This window comes from Nicotiana tabacum, chromosome 20, assembly GCF_000715075.1.
Source record: "Nicotiana tabacum cultivar K326 chromosome 20, ASM71507v2, whole genome shotgun sequence".
Lineage (NCBI taxonomy): Eukaryota > Viridiplantae > Streptophyta > Magnoliopsida > Solanales > Solanaceae > Nicotiana > Nicotiana tabacum.
Genome location: NC_134099.1, coordinates 162734475 through 162747514, shown reverse-complemented (window position 1 = coordinate 162747514; position 13040 = coordinate 162734475). Strand labels below are relative to the sequence as shown.

The following is a 13040-nucleotide window of genomic DNA, read 5'->3' as shown; positions in this document are numbered from 1 at the left end:
GGGATAACTCGCGTTCCACTAATAACAAATGCAAAAGTATCTATTTTTGAAGGAAAGAGCATTGTCTTTAATCATAAAAAGGAATTCATCTTGGGACTTTTGGAGGATATTTTCAATAGACTCTTCAAAACTTGTGTAGAATTTCTCTCATCTTATAAGGAGCAAATCACTGATATTTTCGAGGTTATGAAAAAGGTGAATATTTTAGATCTTTATCCATTAGAAGAATCATGGGGTTCTCCCAACATACATATCCAGGGGTGCAACTATTTAGTAGTGTTTACTGGATTTTCTTTTCGAGCTTGCTGCTTCATATGACCAAGAGCGATCCAATTTGGCTGATAAGACGAGTGAAAATGAGAAGCTAGAGCTGATTTCCAAAGCTAAGGAGCGTCTCGAATCATTCAAACTTGAAGCAAGTGAAAAAGTCAAGAAAGTTTTCTCTAGTGAAAAGAAACTGAAGAGAGTTGTGAAGAAGTTGCAGACATTATAATAAGAGAGGGAGAATCTCGAAGGTGTTATAGAAACGACTCAAAAGGAGGTTGAAGAGATTCAAGCAAAAGTTTCAGCTGCCAAGACTGAGTTATCTTCATATGAAAACGTAAATTTGCTGACTGTTGGTGATTTGTCCAATCTGGAGGAGGAGAAGAAGAACCTAGAGACTAGCTGCCAAGAATTAATCAACTACAAGTTCTGTTTAGATTAGGCTATTAGCATTATCTCCCCTTTTATCTTTATGTTAGATTGACCTAGTGGATATTTATTTCATATTAAATAAGATTGCTTCTCTTTTGCTTTACATTATCTAACTTTTATCTTAGTTGCTTAATTTTCAGCTTTACACGCTAGTAACAAAAGATTCATATCTTGTCGTGGGATAGTCCAAATAACGAACCGTTTGATTTCTCAAAAATTAGACTTCAATATTTAAAACAACTCCCGACACCTAGCATGCGCGTCACCTCAAGTAAAACGACACGAAATCCGAGGTTTCATACCCTCGAAATCCGAGGTTTCATACCCTTAGGACTAGATTTACAATTGTTACTTATCTCAAACCGATCAAATCTCTACTCCGCAATGCTCTTGGCCCTCGACTCGGCCTCCAAATGCTCTGAATCTATTCACAATTAGTACAATACCATCAATATGCGCTAATGGAATGAATTCCACACGAAAAACTATCAATTTAGACCAAAATCCTAAAATCCCCTCAAACCCGGCCCCAAGAAAAATCACAAAACTAGAAAGCTCATTCACTCACGAGTCTATCCATACCAAAATCATCAAAATCCGACATCAAATGATCATCCAAATCCCCAAAATCATCTCCCCCGGATTCAAGCCTAAGAACTTTTAAACTTTCAAATTTCACAAACGACGCCAAAACCTATCAAATCACGTCCGAATGACCCCAAATTTTGCACACACGTCACAAATGACACTACGAACCTACTCCAACTTCCGGAATTTCATTCCGACCCTGATATCGAATTTTTCACTGCCGACCAAAATTGTCAAATTCCCAACTTTCGCCAATTCATGCCTAATTCTACCACAGACCTCCAAATCACATTCTGGACGCGCTCCTAAGTCCAAAATCACCTAACCGAGCTAACAGAACCATTAAAATTCAAATACACTGTCGTTTACACATAAGTCAATATCCGGTCAACTTTCTCAACTTAAGCCTTCACAAAAGAGACTAAGTGTCGCAATTCACTCCAAAACTACTCCGAACCCGAACCAACTAACGCAATACGATCAAATATAGCTGAAGAACACAAAAGGAAGCAGAAATACGGGAAACGGGGCTATAACTTATGGAACGACCGATCGGGTCGTTATAGGGAAGCTCTTATCCTAAAAGTTGAATTACTAAATTACCCTTCTTAAAAAACTAACTACCCTACATGTAAAATAAAAAATTCAACACCTCCAAATAGTAACTTTTTCTAATCTTTTATTAATAGTCACAACTAATCAAATCTATCTTCTTTTTAAGTTAGATCAATATTATTTTCTACACTACAATATCCTTCCATTCACTTTTGAAGTTCTCGATTATTACCGTATGTAAATGAGGATTTCATACGGTTTCTGGTTTCACTCGACAAACCAAGTGAATCGTCGCTCAATAAGTTGATTTTAAAAGCGATCGGTGCATTAAATATTTTCCCCAATAAAGATATTCCTTTTTTCATTAAGAAAATGTACAAGAACGAAATAATATTGCACGTCGATTGTGAGTTTAAAGTTGAACTTAGAGGTTAATAGCATTCCAGCAACTTGATTGCATGGCTCTTGCAATCATGGTTGTAGTTATTATAACAGTTATGGACAAAAGCATATTCAAATCTTGGCTTCATATCTATCCGCAACATCACAAAAATTATAATAACAACAAGATTCCTCAAATTTTGCAATAACAAATTAGAAGGTATGATCTGTCTAAATTCCTAAGTCCCTGCCCTTATTATATGTTTATAAGGAAGAGTCGATTTGATATAGGAAAAAAAATGATAAGCCAGTGTTTCACCTAATTCTTTTTTATACATTCGGGTTAAACTAATATCTGTGATTGAGATTTTGGATACCTAGGGTTCCAGGATTTAGATAGAAACTTAATTGTTCATTATATTATTAGTGTTATTGTTGCGACCAAAAACACTCACGTAAGTGCACGTGATCATCAAGTAATAGAGTAGTGAGTACAGTATCGTTCCCACGAAGACTTATGATTAACTGTTGACTAATTCAAACTCAATTAATTTGTCTGTCCAAGAGGTTTTTCACAAAATAGAGATGTAATTGTTTTACTACCTAAACTACCAAGCAATAATCTAACTAGAGCAATTAACCAAACAAATAACAATTTCGAGTAACAAACAGTAGGAGAGGATATTCCAGAGTCACAGGCTAGTTAACAATCGTGTTATGTTCTTAGCTTAAAATGACTAATTGATTTACCTGGATTGTTGATTGACAGGGTTAATGTTACTCATAAGAATCTATCGAGTTCTTACTCGCCTATTCAAGTTAACTCAATGCCTGTATGTCTATGGAATTAAGATTAACAAGAATGCATTTACAATTCCTATATTTCAACCAAGCAATGCAATTGGGTATATGTCTATCCCAATTGCTAATCCTTTCCCCGAGGCCCGGGTTCAAGAACTTGCCCTATTTAATTCTATATGCAATCTAAAGTTCCCACTTTCGAGTTCAACTAAAGATTCGCAAATAGTATTTCATTGTTAGCTACTCAGCAAAATAATTAAAAGCAAAATTAAATAAACAACCCAATATGATAAACCAACTTTGTCAAATTAAACTTCAAACAACAACATTCATGTTTCACCTATGATCCTAGAACAATGGGTTTTAGCTACTCATGCTAGTGTTCATCACAAATAGATTCAATTTCATCTCAAATAACAAAAACCAAGAGAAGAAAAGAAGAACTTGATAGTCAAATCTCCTCCTTGCCTCTTGTCTCTCTATTTCTTGCACTAGACTATGAAAAACTTCCCCTTTTTTCTTCCTTGGGCGAGCTTGACTTTATATAGGTTAAATGAGTTTTCCTCCAGATTTCCAGTTCTGCCCTTAAATAACTCTTCCCGGATTTTGGACTAGCGCGACCGCGCACCTGGACGCGCATCTTGCCGCGCTAATTGGCTGAGATTCTGTCATGGACGCGCTAAAAGTAGCGCGGTCGCGCACCTGGGCGCGCATGTCCAGTTCTGTGTTTCATCACTTCTGTTCCTCGTCTTCAAGCGTACTCAGCTCTGGGGGGTCTTTCTTGCTCCAAAATGGTTCCAATCACAACTGTTTAAGGCATCACCTAGGCTCCTCATCCTGCAATATATACAATTCACAATTAGAGCCTATTTTTCATCAATTAACCATATTATGATATTGGAATATAATCAAGTGGGAGCATAAACAATCGCCAAATTACCTAGATTTAACCTATTATCAGATATATGTATCATGAAAAAAAATAGTCTTAATTATCTGTATAGCTACGGTAACATGGTAGTCAAGATTAAGATTATTTAGTAGTTTAACCCTTCTTTTGGTACATGAAACATTTATAAAATTATTAATTAAGACCATAATCGTTGACAAATTTGAAAATTTTGCAATGTTCTAAGCTCAATACTCTTCGTGAGCATGAACTGATCATGGAATAACCAATTTGGTCATCTATATTTAGAAGTTGAAGCCGTTGGTTAAGGTCAAATATTTTATGGTAATTTTAGCACGTTTTCAAGTTAACAGACGAGTGGGAAATGCTTTCTTCATTTCACTGTTTTTTTACAAAGTTTGGTATCTTCATTCTTTTCTTAAGACTAAGTTTTTTTTGATTTCTCATTCGGTATCTGGTACTTATATTGGGGCCCGACTAATTCAGATTTGCGCCGGGAAGTCCCACATAGAGGGTAAAGCGCTCCCTAACAAAGGCGACTCCATACCTAGGGACTCGAACTCAAGACCTCTGGCTAAGGATGAAGGAGTACTTACCACTCCACCACAATCCTGGTTGGTAGACTAAGTTAATATTTTGTTGAGTACTACTATTGCCTCTCTACTTTTTAAAATATTCTTTCTTTTTTCTTTAGTACATATCGCTCGGTATTTTTTAAAATAAGACCCCTAACTCATGCTCCATTTATCACGGTGACAACTACATAGAAATAAGAATGGCCTTGGCATATATGCTATGAAGGTAGTTTCGTAATTTTTTTTACAGCTTAGAAGGAATGATCATAAACCTTTCAAAAGATGACTGGATACTTTTAACACTTTGATAAGTTAAAAATCTTCGGTGTGTGTGATGCTACTTAGTACTTTTGATTTATTGGATAGTGTCCAATCTTGCTAATTTAGCATCTGGGTTAGTTTCATTCATAGAAAAATATTTGATGAATATTTTTATGAGAAATAATTTATTTTATTTGATGAATATTTTTATGAGAAATAATTTATCTTTAAAAATCAAGTTTATGTTATAATCATATTGTTGATAGGTACTGTAACAATCCGGTCGGTCGTTTTGAGAGTTAGCGCCCCGATTCTCTAATAACTATTTCCCCCATGTTTGTTTCTGCTTATGGGACTTTCCAGAGTGATTAGTTGTGGATTCCGGAGAGTTTTGGGACACATAGTTCCTAAATATGAGTTTAAGCCTTAGAAACCGGACCGTAGTTGGAACTGTGTGAAAGTGGATTCGAAATGGAATTTTGTCGACTCTGTTAGCTCTGTTGAGTGATTTCGGGGTTAGGAGCGCATCTAGAATGTGTTTTCGAGGTCTGTAGTAGATTTAGGCTTGAATTGGTGAAAGTTAGAATTTCGGCGATTTCGGCCGATAGGTGAAATGTTGATATCGGGCTCGGAATGAGATTCCGAAAGTGTCTGTAGGTTTGTAGTGTCATTTGTAACTTGTGTGTCGAATTTGAGGTCATTCGAACTAGCTTTGATGTGTTTCGGCATCGTTTGTGGATTTTGGAAAAATGCTAAGTCCTTAGGCTTGAATTCATGTGTAATTCTTGTTTTTGGTGTTAAGTGATGTGATTCGAAGGCTCGACTAAGTTCGAATGACGTATTAGGACTGGTTGATAGGTTTAGTTGAGGTCCGGGGGGCCTCGGATGTGTTTCAAATGCTCAACGGGCTAATTTTTGGACTTAAAAGATATCAGATTTTGTTGGTGTTGGTTTCCATCTATGCGATCGCGTGAAGGGAGTCACGATAGCGTAGGCTAATCTGGGACAGGGAAATTTTGTTCTTCGCGTTCGCGTGACGATGAATACGAACGCGTAGGCATGGCCAGTGCTGAATCGCGAACGCGTGGGCTAGGCCGCGTTCGCGTAGATGAAATAAGGCGGCAGTAGATTTAAGTGTTTCTCTACGCGGTTGCATGAAGCCAACCGCGATCGGGTAGGTCTGAGGGAACTAAAGCATCGCATTTGTGTAAGTGTTTCCGCGTTCGCGTAGAGTAAATCTGAGGCGCGTGGTTTTTGCTCTTCACGATCTCGGCTGGGCTTCTGTGATCGCAATGAATGCATACTTGGGCAGAATTGAATAGATTTGAGCCATTTGGAATCGGGTACTCGTGGCAAGAACGTGATTTCGAATTGAGTTGAGCAGTCGAGGTAAGTGGCTTGCCTAATTCTGTTTTGGGGACTTCCCCTTAAGTTGTTTTGACATTTATTTGTTGTGTGGGCGCCGTGTACGTGAGGTGACGAGCATGTACGCGGACCATTGTTGCTAAATTCCATTTTTCCTTCACAAATTATTAAACCATCTCTCTCCTATTACATTGCTTAATGTGTTAATTGTTTAGCTTGGATTAGGAAAAGCATGCCTGCCAGTTTTATATTAAATTGCCTATCTGATACTCTCTGCGCCATGTTTAGTTAGTTTTATTGCTTTGCCTACCTGGGATTTGATGAACTGTTTAAATTAATGCCTTATCTGACATTCATTTTGCATCGCATATTTAAATTGGGGACTACGAACGTATTTGGGAGATCCCCTGTATTACATATTTAAATTAGGGACTAGGGACGTATTCTGGGAGATCCCCCTATACTGGATATTTAAATTGGGGACTACGAACGTATTCTGGGAGATCTCCCCTGTACTGCATATTTATATTTGGAACTACGAGACGGTATTCCGGGAGATTCCACTTTGTGATACGTTGTGCTAAGCCGATGGCTCTTTTTACTGTTATGTTTTAGATTAAACTGCTTATGGTAGAAATTACTTATCTTCCATATTGTTTTAAACTTTATTATTTAGAAATCCAGTAGAACTTTAACCTGACCTCGTCACTACTTGACCGGGGTTAGGCTTGACACTTATTGGGTACCAATTGTGGTGTACTCATGCCCTTTTTTATACATGTTTTTCGTGTGCAGATCCAGGTACGAGTTTCCAGCCGCGTGGCTAGAGATCGTTGCAGCAGTTACCAGGAGACCGTAAGGTATTTCTGCCGCGTCCGCAGAATCCTCCGAGTCACCTTCCACTCTGACCTATATACATGCCGAGCGGCGTTGTTATTATTATTTAGATTTCTCCCTTCAATCTTTATTTCATCGCATTTTAATTAAGTTTTATTCGTAAATTTAGGTTTACCTAGTCGTAGAAATTAGGTGCCGCCATGATGTCTTTCGGAGGGTAAATCGAGTCGTGGCAGGTAATGGTCACAAACAAAGTAATTTGTTTCACATACTCAGTATATCAATCTTGTATCTGTTTGTTGATTTTTATTTTTTTATTTTACAAAATTTTACACTCTCTTTGGTAGATATTGGTAAAGACATAGTGCTACACATTTTGATAAGTTAAATCACACACTGCTGTGTGTGACGCTGCTTAATACGTTTGATTTATGAGATATTGGTTCATAATTAATTCGTTTTTCACAAAATTAAAATATTACTTTGAACTGTAACCAAGCTTGCAAATTTTAGTGAGCTTCATAGGAAGACAGAATATTCTGACAAATATTTTTGTGACAAATATTTTATCTAGAAAAAAAGTTAATATCGTAGCCATATCATTGATAAAGGTGCAACTCACAATTCAAATGCTCACTAACATTAAATTTTAATATGTTCTCCAAGTATCCTTATTTTAAGAAATTTTGCCTTTTACTGATTGGCGTTGGATAATATTTACGAAAATTTTCAATAGATTTGTGATGATTGTTTTTGCTGCAATAATTTCGAACTTGATTCATGTGCAAAGTTATTCTGGTAATTGTATAGAGACGAGATTCAGCTTTTTTAGTGTTTAGAGTTGGTATAAATACGACATGTATCTAATTATACCTAGATTGTTTATCTTCATAGGTACAAATGATATCAAATCATATTGACTTCGATAATAAGTCATCACACGTTGATCGTTCACATAAAACTGTACTTTAATGTATAATTATTTACTCAAACTTTCATTATAATAATATTGATATTGTTTTACAAAATGATATATGACTCAGTATACACGTGCAACGCACGTGGCGAGAAACTAGTATATATATATATATATATATATATATATATATATATATATATATATATATATATATATATATATATATGTGACGCTCTTGAGCTAATTCAGCCTTAGTTTGGGTCAATAGACAAAACACAATTCTTCCAATCCACGTTTAAAAGGAAAGGAAAAGGTTGAGGGTAATACCAACCTAATTTTGCAGGAGTTGGAACCACTAGAGAAATGGCCGAATCGACAGAGTTGAAGAGGCAAAACCTTGAAGGAGGAGGAGGATCTGAGCCACCGTCATCCGCATCTGAGCCACCGTCATTGACGGAGAAGAGTAAAAACGGATTTGAGCCACCGTCATCATCGCCGGAGAAGGGGGGTCAAAACCCTGAAGCATGCTGGCTAAACCCTCACGATGCCTGTGAGGAGCATGTTCCTGATTTTTTCAAAATTTGGATGAATTACAGACGTCAGACTTATGATTCCAATGTTTGCTTCCTTTTACTTATCTCTCTCTCTATATATATATTACATTTTTCCTATTAAAGTTCAATATTGTGTGCTTTATTTAAATATTATGATGAATTAAAATGTATGTATTCCTAAAATCAGTTCTGTTATTAGATTGAATCCATGGTTACTACTGCTACCTTTTTCAGGGAAAAAATAATCAAAGTCTTGTGTAATTTGGCATTAAATCGCTTTAAACTCGTTAATTCCATTATGATCCCTCCCTCTTCGACTGATACACTGTTGGCTTGTTACAGGGTTTTGACTGTGACTATTATCCATGTTCATCTTTCGGTACTCTTTTATACCCAGTTATAAATCCTAATACCGCTGAGGCTGAATTAATGATGGAACTGGCTAACTTGGCTATCCAGGAATATAATGAGAAAGAGTGCAATGTATGTATTGAAAGATGATATACACTGGAATTATAAGTCTCTCCCTCACCCCGACTATAATGCTATATATCATGACTCTCCTATCCTTGCAGGTTTTCAAGTACAAGGTTTTGAAGATTGAAAAAGCAAATTTTATGATATCAATATCGCATGACTGTTAAAGTCTTAAATCGCACTCTTGGCACTACTATCGAAACTTTTCAAATCTTTGCTGCTAAATGGATCTTTAGACCTCATGTCAAAGAAGTCCTTATTTGCCGGCCAAAAGACGGGACTAAAAGAAGAGGTAAACACCTAATAACGCTTACTAAATGCCTCTTTTTGTGTGTGTGTGTGCTCGTATGCAACGGCAGACCCATGTGTATGGGTGAGCTGTGTCACTGGACCCCGTAAACTTCGGCCAAACTTTTGTATATATATGCGTATATACCTTGAAATGGTTAATTTAAAACAGTTGGCATCCTGAACACTACACAAGACTTTAGGAGGCACCGACTAAGCATAATAATGTGCATAAAAAGTATGGGTCCGCCTCTACTCGTATAGGCCTTTTCTAAATGAGTATTTGTTTTTCTTTTGTTTTAGTGGTAATTGGTCTTTTAGTTGCTCAATTTTTTCTATCAGATGATTAACCTGTTTCGATTGGGATAACTATGTGCAATCGCTAGTTGATAACATGGATTTTGGTAGAAGCCCAAACAAAATATGCTTATACCATGCACAACGTGTTTGGTATGACGTAGTAAACCATTTTCTAATGTTACCTTAAATTGCTTAACTTGTTTTTCCGCAACTGCGAAAGAAAGTCATTTTTCTAGTGTTACAAATATTATTTCATATTTCTTGTACTCAAACAACCGCTAGTCGGAAATTTCTATGTGATATATTTCGTGTTTGATACTGTTGCCGACCCTTGTCTGGATACAACAACAACAACAAACCCAGTTTGATCCCAACAGGGGAGGTAGGGAAGGGTCTGTACGCAGACCTTACCCCTAACTAATGCAGGTAGAACCCTTGTCCGGATAGAAACACAAAAATGATTAAGCATGATAGCCATTGAACTTTTTGATTCTCGTTTTCCTTTTGTGCTCTTGGTGGCTTGAACTACCTTAAGTGGATCCTAACTAGGTGCTTCATCCGCTCAAGTTGGTGGAGCACATATGAAATATTATGTCGTTAATGCATGCAGAAAATACAAAGTTGAGTTTCGGATTCGGATTTCGTGATAAATTATGGAGTAGAAGGGATTAAGGGACTGGATATTGTAACAGTAGGCATGGGCATTTGCTTTATGTGGAAAATGCACTTGTAATATATAACAAACTTTGGTTCTTCCTATGAACACATTTACAGGCGGGTTTGCTTTTGACGTGCCGAAGCCAAAGCCAAAGCCGAATGGAGAGGAGTGTCACAGGAACAACGGAAGAGGCACGTGAACTATAGTTTTAATATAAGCATCATGTAGTTTTCATGATGTTGTACTGATTGGGAACCATTTCAATTTCTGTAGTGATGAACCCCTTTAACTTTGAGAAGTCTTCTAACTTATAAATCTTAGTTATTCCCAAGCAGACTTTGGAACAGTCTCTAGTCCAGTTTATGTATTAAAATCTTTAGTCATTTCTGATCTGCGTTTATAATTTGTCAGCAAAGGGAATTTCTAATGACAGTTTAGGCTTACCCTTAACCGTGTAGTTATCTATGAAGCATTAAGGACACTCTAAAAAATGTGAATATCTTTGACATTAGTCACAAAATGTATCACTCTTGTTAGCTCCATTGACCTTTCAATAGTTTTAGTGCAATTATTTTCTTTCATCTTTTGATTCGAAATAACTACTTTAAGGGGTCATTCACTGAAATTTGGAGGAACAAAGTGAAGCATGACCAGAAACCCCTAGCCTAGTAATCAAATTAGTAACATCTCTTTAATTATTGGAGTAGGGGTAGTTTCGTAGATGTGGTAGATTCATTGTTCTAATGCCTGCTTGCGTTTCTGTTCTCGTAGTCGCTCCTTTGAGTTGTTTTTAGCTCTCGGCTTCGTAGCTTGTAGCCCTTCGTTCCCGTTTTTGGTTATTAGTGGTAGTGTTTACCTAATACTTTTTGCTTATAGTGGCGGTAGTGAATAATGTGAGAGTAAGGTCATGTCCTCGAGTGGGGCTGGGGGTGGGGTCCAGGGGTGGGAAGCTGGGTAAGAAAACCTCTAGGCTGAGAATTCGGTCATGGAACATTGGGACGTTGACGGGAAAGTCTATAGAGTTAGGTAAGATTCTTCAGAAGAGGAAGATCAACATAGCGTATGTTCAGGAGACTAGATGGAAGGGTACTAGGGCACGAAATGTAGACGGGTTTAAACTATGGTACTCAGGGAGCACTAGGGGCAAGAATGGGGTAGGTATTTTAGTAGACAGGGAGCTCGTGGTTGAGGTTAGGAGGGTAAATGATAGGTTGATGAGTATTAAGCTGGTAGTTGGTTGGTTACTGTAAACGCGATTAGTGCATACGCTCCTCAGGTAGGTTTGGACCAGGAGGTCAAGAAGATACTGGGAGGATTTGGACGAGATGGTGCCTAGTATCCCGCACACAGAGAAGTTGTTCATTGGCGGAGATTTCAATGGCCATATTGGGGCTAGTGCTAGGGGTTATGATGATGTGCATGTCGCGTACGGTTTTGGGAATATGAATGAGGGTTCTAATTCACTGTTGGATTTTGCTAGAGCTTTTGATTTGGTTATAGCTAACTCGAGTTTTCCGAAGAGGGAAGAGCACCTGGTCACTTTCAGAAATTCAATGGGCAAGACTCAGATTGATTACCTTCTCTGTAGGAAAGGCGATAAAGGTCTGTGCACTGACTGCAAAGTCATCCCAAGTGAGCACATCACGACTCTACATATGCTCCTAGTTATGGATCTGGAGATCAAGATGAGTAGGAGGAAGAGGGCGGGGTGCAGGCAACCTAAGATCAAATGGGGCAACTTGACCAAGGACAAAGCTGAGGAGTTAGGGGAGAAGTTGTTGGCTATGAGGGCCTGGATGAGTATGGGGGACACGTCTAGTATGTGGTTCACGACTGCAGATTGCATTAGGGTAGCTGCTAGAGAGGTCTTAGGGGTCACGAAGGACGATCCTGGGGGTCATAAGGGGACTAGTGGTGGAATGGAGAGGTTCAAGATAAAGTGGAAGCTAAGAAAGCTGCTTATTTGAAGCTAGTAGAGAGTACAAACGAGGAGGAAAAAAAGACTTATCGGGAGTGTTACAAAAAGGCAAAGAAAAAGGCAAAGTTAGCAGTTACGACGACTAAGAACACGGCGTTTGCTCGTTTGTACGAGGATCTCGAGGGCAAAGGCGGGGACAAGAGGTTGTACCGGTTGGCCAAGGTAAGGGAGAGGAAAGCCCGCGACTTAGACCAAGTAAAGTGCATCAAGTCTGGAGATGGAAAAGTGTTGATGGACGAGACACTCATTAGGAGAAGATAGCAGACATACCTTCATAAACTGTTGAATGAGGAGGGGGATAGACGCATTGTGCTGGGTGAGTTGGAGCACTCCAAGATCCGGCGGGACTTTGGGTACTGTAGGCGGATTACGATAGAGGAGGTGGAAGGGGCGATGCATAAGATGTGCAGGGGCAGAGCGACGGGGCCAGATGAAATTCCGGCAGAATTCTAGAAGAGTGTGGGGCGGGCAGGTTTGGAGTGGCTCACTGGGCTGTTTAGTGTTATTTTTAAGACAAAGAAGATGCCTGAAGAATGGAGGTGGAGTACTATGGTTCCGCTTTACAAGATGGTTCCACTTTACAAGAACAAGGGTGATATCCAAAATTGCAACAAATATAGGGGTATCAAGTTATTGAGTCATACTATGAAAGTTTGGGAGAGGGTGGTGGAGGCCAGGGTGAGGAGGTGCGTGTCTATTTCCGAGAATCAGTTTGGATTCATGTCGGGGCGTTCGACTACGGAAGCGATTCATCTGGTAAGGAGATTAGTGGAGCAGTACATGGAGAGGAAGAGGGATTTGCATATGGTGTTTATTGACCTTGAGAAAGCGTACGATAAAGTCCCGAGGGAGGTCCTGTGGAGGTGTTTGGAGGTTAGCGGCGTTCCGTTAGCGTAC

The 13040-nt window shown here is 38.5% G+C and overlaps 2 protein-coding genes across 2 annotated transcripts; both read left to right on the top strand.

Moving 5' to 3' along the window:
* Positions 1-8153: 8153 nt before the first annotated feature.
* Positions 8154-10491, top strand: LOC107801029 (uncharacterized). Its single transcript, XM_016624293.2, has 4 exons — positions 8154-8506; positions 8785-8925; positions 9018-9211; positions 10282-10491. The coding sequence occupies exons 1-3, from the start codon at positions 8252-8254 to the stop codon at positions 9084-9086; spliced, it is 465 nt and encodes a 154-aa protein (XP_016479779.2). The 5' UTR covers positions 8154-8251; the 3' UTR covers positions 9087-9211; positions 10282-10491.
* A 999-nt stretch (positions 10492-11490) lies between these two features.
* LOC142174639 (uncharacterized) lies at positions 11491-12404 on the top strand. The gene is made up of 2 exons (XM_075240471.1): positions 11491-12030; positions 12135-12404. The coding sequence occupies exons 1-2, from the start codon at positions 11491-11493 to the stop codon at positions 12402-12404; spliced, it is 810 nt and encodes a 269-aa protein (XP_075096572.1).
* Positions 12405-13040: the final 636 nt, after the last annotated feature.